Source organism: Lagenorhynchus albirostris, chromosome 16 (genome assembly GCF_949774975.1).
Source record: "Lagenorhynchus albirostris chromosome 16, mLagAlb1.1, whole genome shotgun sequence".
Lineage (NCBI taxonomy): Eukaryota > Metazoa > Chordata > Mammalia > Artiodactyla > Delphinidae > Lagenorhynchus > Lagenorhynchus albirostris.
Genome location: NC_083110.1, coordinates 37,718,415 through 37,738,444, shown reverse-complemented (window position 1 = coordinate 37,738,444; position 20,030 = coordinate 37,718,415). Strand labels below are relative to the sequence as shown.

General features: G+C 48.2%; 1 protein-coding gene across 7 annotated transcripts in view; it reads left to right on the top strand.

Annotated features, from left to right (window-relative positions):
• Positions 1-20,030, top strand: part of ARHGAP22 (Rho GTPase activating protein 22) — a 199,803-nt gene that overhangs the window by 39,210 nt on the left and 140,563 nt on the right. For all 7 annotated transcript variants that reach the window (XR_009536161.1, XM_060126664.1, XM_060126662.1 and 4 more), the window contains exon 2: positions 19,299-19,498. Coding sequence is in view for 6 of the 7 variants with exons in the window: in XM_060126664.1 (XP_059982647.1) it covers positions 19,299-19,498 (200 nt within the window). In the remaining variant the exon portion in view is untranslated. The remainder of the gene's footprint in view (positions 1-19,298; positions 19,499-20,030) is intronic.

Below are 20,030 nucleotides of genomic sequence, written 5' to 3'. Positions count from 1 at the left end.
AGCCATCATCATTTCTAACCTGTGGCAATAACACTCTGCCTCACCCCACCCGCTCCCATCCATTCTCCACTCCAAAGCCAGAGCCATCTTTTCAAATATAAATCCAACCTGTACCCACCTCCGGCCTCCTCCTCCAGCCCCAACTTGGAATCCTTTGGTTGGCTTCCCCATCGCTCTTTGGGTTAAAATCCTAAGTCCTTACCATGGCCCGTAAGGCCCCTCTTACAGTCTAGCCACTGGCCAAACCTCCAGCCTCCTCTCACTCTCCAAGCTCCAGCCACACTGGCCTTCTTCCCATTCCTCAACTGTTCCATGGGCCTCCTACCACAGGGCTTTGGCACCCTGTTTCCCCAGCTGGGATGCCTCCTTCTGTCTGTCTGTCTGTCTGCCTGTCTCTCTCTCTCTCTCTCTCTCACACACACACACACATACACCCCTTAACTCCTATTCACCCTCCAGTTCTCAGTTCAAGTGTCGCCAGCCAAGGAAGTGCTCCCACACACCCCAGTCTAAACTGGGTCCTCTGCTCCGTGCTCTCCTTTCCTTTGTAGCACTTACCTTGGGTTGTAGTTGTACACTCCTGAGTGTGACTGTTTGGTGAATAACTGTCACCCCACTAGACTGTGCGCTCCAGGAGAGCAGGGGCCATTTCTGTTTTTGAATATCATTATACCCCAAAGCCAGGCATCTGGTAGGTACTCAGTACATTTATGTTGAATGAATGAATGTATGAATGAATGAATGAGTGAGTGAGTGACTTAATAGCAGAGAAAGCATTAGCCTGGAAGGCTGAAGCACTGTCTCTGGACCTAACTGGTCCAGGTGCTTAGGAAAGTCAGCCCTCCCTTGATTGATTTATATGTTGCAAATATTTGCCCAATTTGTTGCTTGCCCTTTACTTTTATATCAAGGGCTTTTTTCCCCCAGATGTATATAAGTTTTTAATTTTTAATGCCATCAATCTTATCAATATTTTCTTATAGAGTTTCTGCCTTTGTTTAGAATATTTCAAAATAAAACTGACGTTGCGATTAAGGAGGCTCCTTCTTTTAAAGGAGGTCATTAGCCTGATGAGCAAAGCTCCAGTAGCTTGAGCTATTTTCCTTCAAAGGAGTATCAGTGTCTTAGAAGCCCTGATGAATGTGCAGAGCCTGGTCAATACTTTGGGGATACAGAGAGAAAGCTCTATAAGTGAGATGAAGTACTTTCACTGGCCTTATTTTTCTTGATTTTCCCACAAGTAAGCAAACCAACATTTATTGTGTGCCCTCCGTGCTCCAGGCATTTCCATTGTACTTATTTAATTCTCATGACTATACTATGATGAGGCATCATTATTCCCATTTCAACAGATGTGGAAGGAGAATTGTGGGTACCCTGCCAACAAGTGGTGGAATTCATATTCACGTCTATCCAGTGCTGAGGCCTATGCCCTCTCCCTAACCCAACACGGGGATTCACACTGTCCAAACACCACTGCAGGTGGCCCTGCATGTCTCCAGGAGAGCTATAAATTCTTTGAGTAATAAAATGCAGTGTGATTTTTAAGAAGATGCCCACTGCCTGTGAATACATGAAAATTAGATTTGAAGAACTGTTGGAATATTTAAGGTTGAGTTATTGATACAGAGTAGAACACTAAGCAAATTAAAAGGCAAGCCAATTATGAACTCCAGGGAAAACAAAAAGTGGTGCACAAAATATTACAGTATGCTACATAGCTCAACTGGGACTAGCAATTACGTAGTACTAGTAATGCAAATTCTGCGTATTGATCCAACTAAAAGTACACTGAGAGGATGGAGTGGGTGCTTATGTGTGATGGGGACAGGAGAGTGAAAGAAATAAAATCCTCATCTTCCATAGTTAGAGGTCAATAGGTAACATTTAAAATGGAAAAAATCAAGAAGTGATTCAGCATAAAAACAGACCATAAATTAATGGAGCAAAATAGAGAGCCCAGAAATAAACCCATGTATATGTAGTCAATTAATTTACAGCAAAGGAGCCAGCAATATACAACGGACAGTATATGGAAAGGACAGTCTCTTCAAAAAATGGTGTTGGGGGGGCTTCCCTGGTGGCGCAGTGGTTGAGAGTCTGCCTGCCGACGCGGGGGACATGGGTTCGTGCCCCGGTCCGGGAAGATCCCACATGCCGCGGAGCGGCTGGGCCTGTGAGCCATGGCCGCTGAGCCTGCGCGTCCGGAGCCTGTGCTCTGCAACGGGAGAGGCCACAACAGTGAGAGGCCCGCGTACCACCAAAAAAAAAAAAAAAAAAATGGTGTTGGGAAAGCTGGACAGTCACAAGCAAAAGAATGAAACTGGCCCCCTATCTTTCACCATACACAAAAATCAACTCAAAATGGACTGAAGACTTGAAGATAAGACCTGAAACCACAAAACTCCTAGAAGAAAACATATGGGGTAGTCTCTTTGACATCAGTGGTGGCAATCATTTTTTGGATTAGACACAAAAAGCGAAGGAAAGGAAAACAGAAATAAACAAGTGGGACTACATCAAACTAAAAAGCTTCTGCATAGCAAAGGGAACCACTAACAAAATTAACAGAAACAGAATGGGAGAAAATATCTCCAAATCATATATCCGATAAGGGGTTAATATCCAAAATATACAAAGAACTCATACAACTCAATAGTGAAAAAGAAACAGATTAAAAAATGGGCAGAAGAACTGAATAGACATTTTTGCAAAAGAAGATACACAAATGGCCAAGAGGTACATGAAAATGTGTCACTAATCATCAGGGAAATGCAAATCAAAATCCAGATTGAGATATCACCTCATAACTGTTGGAGTGGCTACTATCGAAAAGACAAGAGATATCAAATATTGGCAAGGATGTGGAGAAAAGGGAGCTCTTGTATACTGTAAATTCGTGCAGTCACTATGAAAAACAGTATGGTGGTTCCTCAAAAAATTAAAAATAGAATTACCATATGACCCAGCAATTCCACTTCTGGGTATATATCGAAAAGAAATGAAAACAGGATCTCAAGAGATATCTGTACTCCCTTGTTTATTGCAGCATTATCCACAATAGCCAAGACATGGAAACAACCTAAGTGTCAATCAACTGATGAATGGATAAAGAAAATGTTATATATAAAAACATATATATATATGAATAGTTTCCAGCCATGAGGAAGAAGGAAATCCTGCCACTTGTGACAACATGGATGGACCTTGAGGACACTATGCTAAGTGAAATAAGGCACACACAAGACAAATACTGCATGGTATTACTTATATGTAGAATCTAATAACAAAACCAGAAAAAGCAAACTTACAGAAACAAAAAGTAGAAAGTGGTTGCCGGGGCTGGGAGGTGGGGGAAATAGGGAGAAATTGGTAAAAGGGTACAAACTTTCAATTATAAGATGAATAAGATCTGAGGATCTAATGTATAACATGGTAACTATAGTTGATAACCCTGTATTGTATCATTGAAATGTGCTAAGAGAGTAGAACTTAAATGTTCTCGCACACACAAAAAAGATAAATATGTGAGTTGATGCATGTGTTAATTAACTAGATGAGGGTAATCAAGAAAAAGTGAAAGAAAGAAATAGCGATAAATAAACACTATTTGGAAATGTGGAGGTAGGGACTTCCCTGGTGGACCAGTGGTTAAGAATCCACCTGCCAATGCAGGGGACGCGGGTTTGAGCCCTGGTCCGGGAAGATCCCACATGCTGCGGGACAGCTATGCCCGTGTGCCACAACTACTAAAGCCCGAGCACTCTAGAGCCCACGCGTCGCAACTACTAAGCCCCCGTGCTGCAACTGCTGAAGCCTGTGCACCTAGGGCCCGTGCTCCGCAACAAGAGAAGCCACCGCAATTAAAAAAAAAAAAAAAAAAGAAAGTGGAGGTAAATACCAAAGGAGCCAACTGAAGTGGCTGCCTCTGGGGGCTGGGGAAGGGAGGGGGTGGGAGAGCAGGAGCCTGCCAGGTCTCACCCTAAAGCTTGCAGGGCTATGCGAGGTGTGGTCAGGAAGTGATAGACTGGAGGTCACCTGACCTCGTACCAGTTCACACTGGAAGATTGTTCAGAGGGGAGTTTCTGCTCTTAAGGGGTGACCATGGGATTCATAGGCCTCCTCTGATTGCTTGGTTCTGAATAGTGTGGCCTTCCCGAATATGCCCATGGTCATCCCATGCTGCCCCTGCCCAGGCTTGTCAGGTGCTCTGAGGGCTCCCTAAGACAGACTACCTCTAGGGCCCTGAGAGTGGGACAGCAAAGGGCCAGTAACCTAATTAGGTGATATGGCATCTGCTTTGCCCGAGACGCAGAGAGAATCTAAATTCTCTGAAGAATTTAGACCCAGAGGCACATGCACTTGGCCAACTGTGAGCCTGCTACGCAGGAAGGCAGTGAAGGGACCAGGTGATGCGGCAGGGAGGACAGACCCATCCCACATCCAGGTAGGGCTCTCAGCAGGGGAGTGATGTGTCTGGACAGAGCATTAGACAGTGGTGCTGGCTGCGCTGTGGGCAGTGGGTCTACAGAGAGTGACCCTGAGGGCAGGGAGAAAAGAGAGAGATGTTCAGTAAATGCTGTGGGATTGATGGTGTTTCCTATCTGCCATCCGAAGAGGGCGTGAGGGGACAGCAGGACCGTTGTCAGAGCACATCTACTGAGAGCATTCAGCCACTGCCAGGCAGGTTCCCCTGCTTCTGGACACACCCCAGCCCCAGACTACCAGTCCATCTGCTGCCACTGAGGCTCTTGTGCTAGGAGATGAAGGTGGAAGTTTGTGTCCAGTGAACCTAGGCCTCCTCCCTCCTCCTGCCTCTCCTCCCAGATACCAGCTGATGGGAAAACTGAGTTCTTCCATGGAAGGTACCCAGAGTCCATAACCCAGCACTCTTAGACACTCAGGATATAAGGCACTTCCGGATGCTGGGCTCCAAGAACTCCAGGCTGGACTTTCGGCCCCAGAGAATTGAAGATTTGGCCATGACCTTCATGTTTGCAGACAGGAATAAATGATTTATTTGCAAGACAGGCCTGAACTGGGTTAGACCTAGGCCGGGAGAGCTGCCTTGGGCTCCCGCAACCAAGGCAGCCAGGGACCTGCCTGACTGCTGAAATCATCAACAGCCTCCATGATTACCTAACCAAGGGTGGAGAATGTATTGATCTAAGCTAATGACCCATAGGCAGGCAGAAATGAAATTTATAATCAATATTGAATTACATCGACTCCACTGATCCCTGGCTCCTGGTGAATGGCTTGCTAATCTGAACAGGAGCAGAGGCAGCAAACCTAGGGCCAGCTGCTCCCAGACGAGGTCCAATAGAGGGAATAGAGGCCTCCCAAGGCCTCAGCCTGCAGCAAAGAGAAACAGTACTCACCACCGTCCATTCTTTCAGTGCTTCTCTGTTTACAAAGCACTTTCAAAGTGTCATTCATTTCTTCCTCACCGTGGTCTAGGAAGTGGATAAGATTTGTATTTTGCTCTCATTTTATGTGGAAACCTGGGGCTCCAAGAGGCTAAGGAGCCTCCAAATCCTATGTCCTTTCCAGGACCTCAGTTGGCCTCTCACTCCCACCACCAAACTAGGAAAAGTAGGAAAACTACATTCCGTGTTTCCTGCTCCTACTTGCGCTTCTCTGATTACAGGAGTGGAATCAGTGATCTTGTGCCCTTAAACCTTTCATCGTGTGGAAACAGGCCATGGGTAGGAGAAATCCTGCTGGCAGATTTCTTCCAGCCCAGGAAGATCATCTGTAGAGGCACAGGGTCTCTTGGATTTGATCTTTCCCATCTTCTTTGAACTTGAGGATTCCTGTCTTACATCCACTCATTCGTTCAGCAAGCATTTGAGAGGCTCTCTGCTACGTTCCAGGAATCAAGCATGAGGAGGGCACCCTCTCTGGCCATGAGAAGCTCACAGATCAACACAGAGATTTGAGAGGCACGTGTCCGGCCAGAAGTGTGTGCCATCTGTGGGGTGGCATGATGGATGGCAGTCAAGCCCCTGCTTTGGGAACCTGCTAGAGGAGTCTTCACATAGTAGGAAACGGCTGCACCAACACTTCAAGCGTGTCAGGGCTCATCAGGCGGGCAAGCACAGAGGTGCAGCTGCCTGGCACAAAGTGGCCTTTGTGGGGACCAGTCGTTGATCTGGAAAGAGTGGGGTGTGTGGTATGAGTGGGAAGTGAAGCTGGAGACCTGACTGCACACAGGCTCACCGAGGCCGTCTCATCTTCCCGACTTCATACCCATGTCGATGATGGCTAAAGCATAGCCTCTTTGAAGGAGTTGCAGCAAGAGGGATCCCACCATGGCAGGATGGTTGGAGGTCCAGCCTGTGGATAGAGGTTAGGTGATCTCAATCAGGCTTGTCCTTCTCAAAGAAAGGGGTTTTTCATTAGTCTTGGTAGGAAGGGGTTAGGGTTTGGTCTGTTCTAGGGCAGGGACATGGGTCCTGTGAGAGTCAGAGTTAAGAGCCTGGGAGCCAGACTTTCTGGGTTTAACCCCATGCTCTCTCATCCTGCGTGTCTTCCTGTTCCATCTGCTGGGCACACCCTTTCTCCCTCCCAGCCTTCCATAGTGTAGGGGAGGAAAAACTTTTCCTCTACCCTCTTAAGTTCTGCACCTGAGGCCTGCTGATTAAATTGCTAAAAGATTAACAGGAGAAAAGACATATAAATTTTATTGATAGTTTTAAGTGTATGGGCAGGTGCTTTATAGAAAAGAGGCAGTTAAACCCAGGGTCAGTAAACTGTGGGAAGGTGACGAGGAAAAGTATGGTAGATAAGGGTTGTTTAGTAAGGTTCATTATGCAGACTCAAGTCGTCTCCTGATGATAAGAATCTCATTCTCCTTTTCCTGGTACAGGAGTTGCAAGGCACCTTTACAAAGGGAAATTTATGCCCTGCTTTTGAGCAGAAAGGGGGAGGGAAAAGAGCTCTTCCTGTGTGCTGTTTCTCAGTTGCCTTCAGCTCAAAATAATCAATATGCCAAAGTGGCATATTTGGGGGTGGCATAACCTGGTCCCTTTTAACAGCTTACTCCATTCTTTCAGCCAGCTTCAGCCTCACTTCTGGCCTCCCAACCTCCCAGCCTGACTTCCTTGCTGCTGCCTTCACGCTCTCATTTCCCCTTATATGTGCCGAGATGACAGACTCTTGTATTCGGATGTCTCTGTTCTCCCTTTACTTGTACCATGGCAGGCATGTGCCTTTCGTTTCCATACCCCAGTGGCTTGCACAGGGTGGACACCCAGGAGGCCCTATAAGCCCCATGAATGCATAAAAGAATACTGGATCCAGTTGCACCCGGGGGTTCACACTGCATGGAAGTGCAGGTCAAGCAGTTTGGGGGTGCCCTGCCTCCTGCACCCCCTCGCTGAAGACCAGCACCAGCTGAGTCAGGAAACAGACCCAGGAAGAGCCAATAAAAATAATGGTAAAGAAAGTGATCTTTTATATTGATGTTTTGAAAGCATTAAAATAATCATTTTGGAAAAAATCCAAACTTTCTAGACTCCCTCAGAGTTATATTAAAATTAATCCTTTTTACTTAAGGGGGGTGGTAGGTTTCCCCTTTGTCCTTCACCTTTCAGGCCCCTAAGTGAGACCCATTAGGAGCGCCTGGCTGATTCTCTAGACCCCTCAGATGGGGGACTTAGCAAAGAACAGATGACCAAGTGGAGCCCAGAAAGAAGCTAAGTAACTAAACAAAATTTTTAAAGGTAGGGGGCACTCAGGAGCCATCCTGTAATAAATCATCTGAGGCCCATGCAGTGCTCCCAGGACAGCACAGGAACCTGGCGAGGCCCCCTTGCCCTTAGCTGCAAATTGCATTAACTTCATGAAACCGGCTCGTCCGGCCCCCTGCAGAGTGCCCCTTCCATTACCTCACCTCTCTCTTCTCCATTAATCTTTCTGCCTCAATACTTATCCTTTAAATCAGTTCAGCTCTGAGAGCCATCTTGCTCCTTCCCCAGCCCGGCTTTAAAATCCCATTGATTTTATAAATCAATTGTGTTTTAGTTCAAGTGCGGCCACTCCTCCACGCTCTCGGGGCTGCACTAACAGAGCTACAGATGGAAAAACAGGGTGCCGATGCCCCAGCAGGTGCCAGGGCCAGTGCTGCCACAGCGTGGTCGTAAGGCCCTGAAAACGGTCAGGTGCGCTAGGTGTGTATCTCCTAAATAGCCCCTGAGATGAGCAGTGTATGTGGTGATTTCGTAAGCAGGTGCTCCCAAGGGACACCAGTGAGGGGTGGCAGCGGGGGAGCAGCACCGGGACGGGGAGAGCCAAGCTGGGGTGCAAAGCCAGTAAAGGAGAGGTCTCAGCCTGAGCCCCAGGGAGACTCTGAACGTGAATTGCACCTCTTTATCCCTCCAAGTGGTGTCCAACTAGAAACAAGGCTGCAGGGGCTTTCAGGCTCCCATATGCATGAGTCTTTGGCCAAGGGCTGTGGGGCGAGGGAGGGATGTAAATTCCTGGGCACTTCCAGTTCTCCCACTGCCTGCTCAGAATGGCTCCAATAACCCAAGGACAGACTTCAAAACGGTCCAGCAGCCCTGAAAAACCACCCGGGGTAAGCTGTTGGAAGTAAGGGCGCATAAAAACAGGAAAAAGGAATCAAGGGAATTTGGGCAGAGCTCTGACATGTTCCACTGTGTAAGGTATCTTTAATGTGTTCTCAGCCATTTCCAAGATGCGGCAGCTGCCAGGTATTCTCGTTGAAACACTGGGGGAGTGAATGACCTGCACACCCTTGCTGAGCCCCTCCTTATGCGAGATGGGGTGAAGCAGACGGGCTGGAGTAGACCCAGGCCCAGTGGAGGGGCTTACCTACAGAGAGGGGGGCCCCCGACCTGATCCCATAGAAGGTCCACAGGTGGACCTGGGCCATGCTTCCATGAAGCGTCATCTGTTCAGCCTGGAAGCTCCGAGTAGGCAGAGACTAGGCATCTCTTTGTGTTGTGGTCCACAGCCCAGCGCAGTGCTTGTTGCAGATAAATATGCATAAACATTTATCAAACTTGTGATATTTTAATTGCTATTTTAGATCTCCTGAGGGGATTTAGCTCCATTCCAAAAGAGCTCTCTCTTTTAAAGTTTTTATTTTAATTTATGTAAGCAATGCATGTATAAAACCACAATACTACAGCCCCATCCTCCCCTTCATGACCAAAGTCACCGTTACAGGTGTGACATGTTCCTTCTATGCAAATGTATGTACCCACTGAATATACTTTGTGAATATACCTCTTGTTTAAGGGGTTGTGTTTTTCTTCCCTTTTTATATAGTTTTATAATTTGTGTATTTTTCTGCTATTTGCTCTCTTCCACCGCTATAATAGAACTTAAGTAAATATTAAAGCAGAAAAGGGGAGATGGAAAGGTTGGGGATACATTTTCTTAAGGGTGGTCAGGAAGTCCTCACTGAGAAAATGGCATTTGAATAAAGAACAAAGGGGCTGAGAGGAAGCCCTATGGGGCCAGGGATGGCAGGTGCAGAGCCAGGAGGCCGGTGCATGCTGGCCTGTTTGAGGAACAGCAGAGGCCAGTGTGGCCAAGAGCAAGGAAGTGCAAGCAGGTCCGAGAGGCCACATGGCCAGGTCCCAAGGACCCTTGGAGGCTGTAGTGATGGCTCCTACTTTTACTCTGAGTGAGAGGGGGAGTCCTGCAGGATTTTCATAGGGAAGTCACATGGTCTAACTCCCATCTTTAAAAACTGTCTCTGGGGCTTCCCTGGTGGCGCAGTGGTTGAGAGTCCGCCTGCCGATGCAGGGGACACGCGTTCGTGCCCTGGTCCAGGAAGATCCCACATGCCGCGCAGCAGCTGGGCCCGTGAGCCATGGCCACTGAGCCTGCGTGTCCGGAGCCTGTGCCCCGCAATGGGAGAGGCCACAACAGTGAGAGGCCCGCGTACCGCAAAAAAAAAACAAAAAAAAAACTGTCTCTGGCTGCCCTGTTAAGAAACTGCACTGGGGCGATGGCAGATGGCAGACTGGAGAAGAGGCTGTAGCAGTAACTCAAGTGAGAAATGATGGTGGCTGGGAATAGGCATGTCTGATAGTGTTTCCATTGACTGAGATGGGGGAAACAATGAGAGGAGTAGGTTTTGGGGTCGGGAAAGACCAGGAGTTGAGCTTTGCCATGAGATGCTGGTGGTGGATGGTGTGATGGCCGCCTGGGTCTGGGGTTCAGGGCTGAGCTCTGCACAGGTGCCTTCCACACATCGATGGTGTTTTAATCCATGAGATGGAAGGAGATCACCGAGACAGTGAGTGTGGACAGAAGTAGAGTCCAAGGACTAGCCCCTGGTGCTGGACTTTAAGAGGTGGGGATGATGAGACTGAGAGTAGGAGCCAGTGAAGAAGGGGAGAGGCAGGAGAGAGTGGTCTTGGAAGCCAAGGGTAAAAATGGTCACAGAGGCAGGAAGGACCAACTGGGGTCAGGTGGTGTAAGGGGAAGGAATGGATGGGCTGACTTGACCTTGGATTAAGCACTGTGAGGGTCATTGGTGGCCTTGATAAGAGCAGTTTTGGTGGTGCAGAGGTAGGGGAAGGCTGACAGGGTGGGATCAAAAGAGAACAGGAAGCAGTTAGGGATGATGAAAAAATTCTAGAAATGAATGGTGGTGATGGTTAAGTAGCAATGTGAATGTACTTAAAGCCACAGTAAACCATACACTTAAAAATGGTTAAAATGGTCAACTTTATGTTAAGTGTATTTTACTACAATAAAAAAGGAGAATCGGAGAGGAATTGGAAAGAGTGAAGACACCTCTTCTGAGGTGTTCGTTGAAGAGGGGAGCTAACCGTGTTCGCTCATATACATCCATCTCATTCTTTTTAACTTCTGTTGTGCATCCTGTAATGTGAATACAGCACAGTTTATTTGGCTATTTTCCTATTGTTGGGCATTTGGGTTTTTCCATTATTAGGGATCAGTCAGTGTGCTCCAAGGGCATCCTTGGGTGTGACTACCTAGGCACTTGTGGTTCTTTTTGCAGGAAAGAGGTAAGACACGGAATTTGCTGGGTTATAGAGTGGGCATGTTTTCAGTTTTAATAAACACAGCCCAATTGCCTTCTGTAAAGTAGCTTACAATAACTCACAACACATGATATTACTGAATTTTAAAAATGTACCTGCCTAAAGGGTACACAGTACTGCATCATAAAATAGCTATAATTTGTACTTCCCCCTGATTACTCCTGAAATCCAGCATCACTACACATCTTTATTGGCTGTTTGTGTTTCCTCTTCTGTACATTCACTTCTTTAATTTCTTCAACTCTGACAAACAAAAGATTTACACTTCCCAATCAGAGAAGAAAAAGAAATAAAAGGAACCTAAATCCAAAAAGAAGAAGTAAAACTGTCACTGTTTGCAGATGACATGATACTACACATAGAGAATCCTAAAGATTCTATCAGAAAACTACTAGAACTAATCAATGAATTTGGTAGAGTAGCAGGATACAAAATTAATGCACAGAAATCTCTTGCATCCCTATACACTAATGATGAAAAATCTGAAAGAGAAATTAAGGAAACACTCCCATTTACTATTGCAACAAAAAGAATAAAATAACTAGGAATAAACCTACCTTAGGAGACAAAAGACCTGTATGCAGAAAATTATAGGACACTGATGAAAGAAATTAAAGATAATGAAAACAGATGGAGAGTTATACTATGTTCTTGGATTGGAAGAATCAACATTGTGAAAATGACTATACTACCCAAAGCAATCTACACATTCAATGCAATCCCTGTCAAACTACCAATGGCATTTTTCACAGAACTACAACAAAAAATTTCACAATTTGTATGGAAACACAAAGGACCCGGAATAGCCAAAGCAATCTTGAGAACGAAAAACGGAGCTGGAGGAATCAGGCTCCCAGACCTCAGACTGTACTACAAAGCTACAGTAATCAAGACAGTATGGTACTGGCACAAAAACAGAAATATAGATCAATGGAACAGGATAGAAAGCCAGAGATAAACCCACACACATATGGTCACCTTAATTTTGATAAAGGAGGCAAGAGTATACAATGGAGAAAAGACAGCCTTTTCAATAAGTGGTGCTGGGAAAACTGGACAGCTACATGTAAAAGAATGAAATTAGAACACTTCCTAACACAGTACACAAAAATAAACTCTAAATGGATTAAAGACCTAAATGTAAGGCCAGACACTATAAAACTCTTAGAGGAAAACATAGGCAGAACACTCTATGACATAACTCACAGCAAGGTCCTTTTTGACCCACCTCCTAGAGAAATGGAAATAAAAACAAAAATAAACAAATGGGACCTAATGAACCTTAAAAGCTGTGCACAGCAAATGAAACCATAAAAAAGATGAAAAGACAACCCTCAGAATGGGAGAAAATATTTGCAAACAAAGCAACTGGCAAAGAATTAATCTCCAAAATATACAAGCAGCTCATGCAGCTCAATATCAAAAAAAAAACCAACCCAATCAAAAAGTGGGCAGAAGACCTAAACAGACATTTCTCCAAAGAAGATATACAGACTGCCAACAAACACATGAAAGAATGTTCAACATCACTAATCATTAGAGAAATGCAAATCAAAACTACAATGAGGTATCAACTCACACCAGTCAGAATGGCCATCATCAAAAAATCTACAAACAGTAAATGCTGGAGAGGGTGTGGAGAAAAGGGAACCTTCTTGCACTGTTGGTGGGAATGTAAATTGATACAGCCACTATGGAGAACAGTATGGAGGTTCCTTAAAAAACTAAAAATAGAACTACCATACGACCCAGCAATCCCACCACTGGGCATATACTCTGAGAAAACCATAATTCAAAAAGAGTCATGGGGCTTCCCTGGTGGCGCAGTGGTTGGGAGTCCGCCTGCCGATGCAGGGGACACGGGTTCGTGCCCCGGTCCGGGAAGATCCCACATGCCGCGGAGCAGCTGGGCCTGTGAGCCATGGCCGCTGGGCCTGTGCGTCCAGAGCCTGTGCTCTGCAACAGGAGAGGCCACAACGGTGAGAGGCCCACGTACCGCAAAAAAAAAAAAAAAGAGTCATGTAGCACAATGTTCATTGCAGCACTATTTACAGTAGCCAGGACATGGAAGCAACCTAAGTGTCCATTGACAGATGAATGGATAAAGAAAATGTGGCACATATATACAATGGAATATTACTCAGCCATAAAAATAAATGCAATTATAATTACAAAAGCAAAAAAAAAAAAAGAAATGCAATTGAGTCATTTGTAGTGAGGTGGATGGACCTAGAGTCTGACATACAGAGTGAAGTAAGTCAGAAAGAGAAAAACAAATACTGTATGCTAACACATATATATGGAATCTAAAAAAAAATGGTTCTGATAAACCTAGGGGCAGGACAGGAATAAAGACATAGACATAGAGAATGGACTTGAGGACACAGCAAGGGGGAAGGGTAAGCTGGGATGAAGTGAGAGAGTAGCATTGACATATATACACTACCGAATGTAAACTAGATAGCTAGTGGGAAGCAGCTGCGTAGTACAGGGAGAGCAGCTCCGTGCTTTATGACCACCTAGGGGGTGGGATAAAGAGGATGGGAGGGAGACGCAAGAAGGATGGGATATGGGGTTATACGTATGCATATAGCTGATTCACTTTGTTATACAGCAGTAACTAACACAACACTGTAAAGCAATTATACTCCAACAAAGATGTTAAAAAATAATTTTTTACACTTCCTTGATAGGAAAAGGGCATGCGAGTTCCCTGGCAGTCCAGTGGTTAGGACTCAGCGCTCTCACTGTTGCGGCCTGGGTTCAGTCCCTGGTTGGGGAACTAAGATCCTGCAAGCCACACAATGAGGCCAAAAAAAAAAAAAAAAATCAGGGCTGGCCCTGCACCTTGATGCTGCCTGCATAGGCCTTTGTCCTTCTATGATAATGAATGAACCTTTGGGTCCTTGCATGCCATTTCCTCCACCCAGGGCTCTGACCTTCTGAGTTGGAGTGACTGTTGCTGTCATCCCTGGCAGCCTCTGTCACCTTGCGGACACTCGGGCGCTTTTCTGTGCAGCCTGCTTTTCTCCTCCCTTCCTGGCATCTCTGAGCTGAAGCACTTAGGGCCCCGCTCAGTATCGGTTTTGCTTGGGAAGGACTGTAGCATCCTCGGTGACCAACACTGACTGGGCTTTGAATCCTGGCTTCGCCACATAAACATTGTTGTGTAACCTTCAGCTTTCTTCCTCTGAGTCTCAGTCAGAACATCTGAGAACTCAGGATTATTCTGAGGAATAAGTGAAATTACTCATGTCAGCTGCTGGGCTCCCACCCCCAACTCTGGCCCTTGCAGGCACTTAGGCATGTCCGTCCCTTCCACTGCCACCCACCCTACCCTCACCTGTCCACCCATCGAGGTCCTTCTTTCTCCCATTTTGACCCCTCCTGGGCCAGCATTTCTAGGAAAGCCAGCCCAGCGCTAATGCAATGAGGGCCGAGTCTACCAACACCCAGCGGCTGTTCCAAGCTAAGCCCCCATCACCACCTGAGCAGGCCCTGAGGAGGGAGAATTTGTATTCACAGACAAGGCTGTGCCACTTATGCGTGGTGTGACCCCTGTTGCTGAAGAACACTTGTTGTAAGCATTAGATGAGCAATTCATGAAGGTTTTTAGCGCAGTGTCATTCAGCAGATCCTGACTGAGTGCTTCCTATGTGCTGGGCACTGACCTGCAGCACCTCTCTCCCGAGCTGGCTCCGTCCCCCGCGTCGCATTTCCCCTGGACACATCCTCTTGGATGTCAGAGAGACTGCATAATCTAACACGTGCACCATCTTGCTGCCCCTGCTTGACTGCTGGCCTGTCCCCCTCTCCATGCCATCAGCCATCAGCCCCGCCTCCTAAGTGTCTCTCAGGGTGGCCCCTCCTCTCCGCCCTCCCAGAGACTCACCCTCAGCCTCTACCCTCTGTCTCTCCTCCCCTGGCTTGTCCTGTCAGCTTTCCCAGTTTCCCAACAGCCTAGCTTCCAAGTAAGGATCTCAGGCCTCCAGGGCTCCTGGATGAGTCTGCAGACCCTGGGCTCAGGGTCTCCTTGCTCAGAACTGACTGCCTGGACCAAGACCCCAGATTCTGCTCCAAACAGGCATGTGCTCACACACCTCACAAGCTTGCAAACACACTCACACTCACACACATTCACACATATGCATGCACCCACACTCTCAGACATACTTACAAACATACCCTCATTGTACACTCACAATGACACACACGTGTGCACACACTCTTGCACACTGCAGCATGCACACACACTCACAAGCGTATATGCTTGCAAACACACGGATGCACATGCACACACACATGCACATACTCTTACACACTCATGCACATACATACTTACATACTAGAAAAAACACACACTCATGCACACAAATTTTCCCAGGAGGGCGTTGGACCCCCTATCTCTCCATGGCCCTCAGTTTTGGGGAGAGGTAGATAACATGCACTGCACAAACAACACTACTATACACCAGACTGTTACTCACACTATTCTAAAGGTGAAATTGAAGTGAAGAGAAAGAGACTAACTTTAGTGGAGTGACTCTTGGAGAGCTACATGAAGGAGGTGCAACGGGACCCAAATGTTCAGTGGAAAGTAGAACTTTGACAGTGAAGATGAGCAAAAGGGCGTTACACTGGGGAGTTGTCCAGGGTGACTAGACCCCAGGGCAGTGATTATTGGAATCACCTGGGCTGCTTCAACATCCAGATTCCAGGTCCTTCCCCCTGAAGTTGTGTTTCAACAAACCTGGAGACCGGATCTCCTAAGGTCCCAGGTAGGCGTTTTCAACAAACCTGGAAACCGGATCTCCTAAGGTCCCCGGTAGGCGTAATATGCAGGCACCTTCGGCAGCCGTTAGCCCTGGGCTGACAGGGAGGCGCACGGTTAGGCAGGGGTGGCGCTGTCCCGTGAACCGATCGTGACGGCCAGGCTGGGGTTGGATTTTACTCTGCACGTGATTGATAAATGCCCCAACTACTGTGGAGAAAAGGAGTAAAAGCTGAGTATATCTGCGTTTGGAAAGATTTCCTCGGCAGCTGCGTATCTCTTCTGGACACTCCAGCAGAGGGCAGGGAGCAAGAGGAAGGCGTCCAGGCGAGGGATGGTAAGAATTCGAATTGATTCAGTAAAACAGAAGTTAAAAGAAAGAATAGTGCAGGGCTTCCCTGGTGGCACAGTGGTTGAGAGTCCGCCTGCCGATGCAGGGGACACGGGTTCGTGTCCTGGTCTGGGAAGATCCCACATGCCGCGGAGCGTCCGGGCCCGTGAGCCATGGCCGCTGAGCCTGCGCGTCCGGAGCCTGTGCTCCGCAACGGGAGAGGCCACAACGGTGAGAGGCCCGCGTACCGCAAAAAAAGAAAGAAAGAAAGAGTGCAAAGAGAGAATCTTCAGAATTTGCACACTAATTGGCCGTGGGACTTGATGGGGAGGGGTTTGTCAAAACAACTCCAAGATGTCAAGATTGGCCGGTCCCAGTCATGAATCCTTGGTGAGCAGGGAGTGGGGAGCAGGCTTGGGAGATGTGAGTAGGCAGTAGACGTTGAATTTGAACATGGGCACAGGCGACCATGAACCATCCCTATGGAGATGCCCCCCATGGAGATGGTTTAACGTGAGCCTGAAGTTTCAGAGAAAGATCTGGGCAGAAATAAAGACGTGGACTCATGATGGAACGGAGGGCAGCTGGGGCAGCCCTGGGCAACAGCAGGACTTTCGGGGAGAACAGGAGGAACTGAGGCCAGAACGGGCTGGGCAGGTGGTAAGAGACGTGGGTGTACCAGGCAGTTGGGCTCTGCAGGGGGGGCGGAAGGAGGAGCTTCAGGAAGAGGGTAATCAATGTGCCTGAGCACCAAAGGGTCTCAGAGGCTGAGAATCAGAACCAGACTGTCGGATTTCATCAGAGCAGTTTCCAGGAGAGGACAAAACCTCCAAATGCAAGGGGTTGGCAGGGACTGGGGGGTGAGGAAGGAGAGACTGGGAGTGTGGTCCATCCTCTCAGGAGATGCTTGTCAGTGCGAATAGGTGACCACATCAACCCGGCACACTCGTTTATCTGAGCCAAGAGGTAGCAAATGCTACTCCTGTTCCTTCCTTGCAGATTGGAATGCCCCCTCCCCTGAGGTGGGCCCAAGCTCCGGTCATCCTTCAAGGCTCAGCCTAGGCGCTCTCCTCTGGGTGGCTCTGCAAATGTCTACAGCGGAAAGGTGCACCTTCATTTAAGTGTCTGCAGCCTTTGCCCGTCCACGTGGCCTGTGGCTCTTCCATCTCTGTGTGGCCCTTCTTTATGTTATTTCTCCTGCCAGCCTTGGGGCTCTGGGGGAACGCAAACAACTTGGGGTTCTGCCCCATACCTGGAGGAGCTCCGCGGACTTGGAAGGGATGGATGAATGAACGAGTGAATGAATGATTGTGCTTGTGAGCCGAAGAACTTGACTTTGAGGAGGGCAAAGAGCACCCTGCTCCTCCCCCGGTCACAGGCCTGCTCCTGGGCCAGAAACTCCAGAGGCTCCCCGTAGTTCTGGAGCCTTAGAAGGTTAGAGCTGTTTGAGTTGAAATCTTGGCTTAAATGTTTACAGAACTGGAATATTTACATGGCTTGATTCAAGGAAATGCTGAAGACAGGAACAGTGCTTATTAATAAATCATAACAACAACGATTTTCCTTTCAAGATGCTCTATGGGCCTTATGAGTAATATCTGTGTGATTGATCAGCTGGGGGACAATCCGGGCTGGCTGGGCAGCCTAAGTAGCATCTGCAGGAAGCGCCTCCCTGGTGGACTGAGGGGAGCAAGGGCTGGCCTCTCCTTCCTCCACTGGAGCCCTGCTTCTGCCAAGGACAGTTAATTCTGCAAATCAACTATACTTCAATTTAAAATAAAAGAGTAAGCCAAAGTAGCCCATGATGTTTGACAACCATGTCTTACATCCGTTACCTGCCTGGTGTGGTGATGAGAGCCACAAGTGCAGAACTAGATAAGACGTCATGTCCTCCCATCCCTACCCCTCAGTCTAGAGGGGCAGAAAGGCAACCACACAGATTAATAAATACCAGCCATGGACCACATGTCCTGGTAGAGGAGGGAAGGACTATCTGGAAGAGATCAGAAGGAAGGTTCTGTGGAGTTGGATCTTGAAGGATAGATAGGAGCTCACCATGCAGCCAAGCCAGAAATTGAGTAGGAAAAGGATGGAAGAAACAACTGTGGGTTGCAGGGACCGCGCGTTCCAATCATAAGTTAGGATCTGTGGTCTAAGAATTGTAAGTGTGATTACATTTGGACTCAGAGTTGTTCCTCCAAAGTCCAGGATGGCCCCTCCTAGCGACCACTGCAGCAGTATCCTTGATACTGGCCAGAGAGAGGAGAGAAGCTTTCCCCAGGACAGAGGGGAGAGCGAGGGGAAGGGGTAGGGGAGGCATGGGAGGGGCAAGAACTCAATCACTGTGAAGGGCAGTACCAACCTGGCAGAGTGCTGCTCAGTGGTATCTGCGGAGCAGGAGCGCTCGAGGCACTCGGTGGCTCTAGGTAGGAGGGACGGCCCCTTCACCCTGCCAGGGAGCCATCGACAAGTCACAGCAAGCAACTGTCGCAGAGGCCCTGCTGTGCAGGCCCAGCTGCCAGGATGATCCCAGGGAAGCAGCAAGGTGGTTTGGCAGGTGGGATGGGGGTTCTGGGCAATGGTGCTGAGATCTGATGCTGCCAGGGGAGAGGTGCCATGCAGGTACCAGGGAGGGAGTCTGCTGGGGCCAGCTCCCTTGGGGCCTGAGTGACAGGAAGCCTGCTAGAATGTGAGCTGTTTATGTTTCTTATTTTTCTTATTTCTTACTGCTTTTTCCCCAGCACCTGTAACAGTGATTGGTACATAGTAGGTACTAATAAATAGTTGCTGAATGAATGAATGAGTCATTGAACAAATGGAAAGCTGGATGGATGGATGGGTGCATGGAGGCATGGATGGATGAACAAACCTGGGGAAAGGCAGAATCTTGGATCCCAGGGACAAAGCAGAAACTAATCAGGCAGGCTGTGCACTCCCCTAGGTGGATGACCTTGGGCTGCGGTGCTGAGGGGTCCCAACCCATGTCCCTTTGAACCCAAGGGGGAGATAGGCCAAGCATGATCATGCCCTACTGGCCGAAGCTCCCATACTCTGGTCACCGGGCAGCTGGGATGCCAGGGTGGGGCAAGGACTGACCCCTGGCCTGCCATCCTTCGTGCTCACTGTGTGTGTGCTTGGCTTCCAGCCCGCTCCAAAAGCCTGGTGATGGGGGAGCAGAGCCGGAGCCCTGGGCAGCCACCCTGCCCCCGCAGGCTGGGCCCCGTCCTGAAGGCGGGCTGGCTGAAGAAGCAGAGGAGCATAATGAAGAACTGGCAGCAACGCTGGTTCGTACTGCGTGGGGATCAGCTCTTCTACTACAAGGACAAAGATGAGAGCAAGCCCCAGGTGAGGAGCGTGCGTCCTGTGTCCAGCGGGCATCACAGCGGGGCTCCAGGCGGGGGTGGGTGGGCGTGTTTAACTACGTCCAGGAGAGGGCAGAAGGCAGAGAGTGACCCTCCCGTCAGCACCTCCACCCCTCAAGCACCAAGCCCCTGACTCCACTCAGCATGACATTTCACTGGGATTTCCAAAGTGAGCTTTATCCCCTGCTACCACGTTCCCGGTATCACACCTTGTTTTACTGTGACACATCCACAGCTTCAGTGATGGAAATGTTTCCTTATAATGGTGATAGAGAACATCCGTCCATGGCTTAAAAATACAGCTCTTCCTCATGTCCTTTTCAGCCTCTTAGTGCTTCCAAGGAGGACACAGGTGCACACATTCCGTTCCTTCCATTATGCAGGGAAACGGGCGCCCAGACAAATCTAACGTCATACTGAATTCTGGCTCGTGGTGAAACCCCTGTGTCAGAGGCCTCTGCCTCTCAGGGGCCTGTAAGGCACTGTAAGCTCCACCTCAGGCGCTTAACACGTCT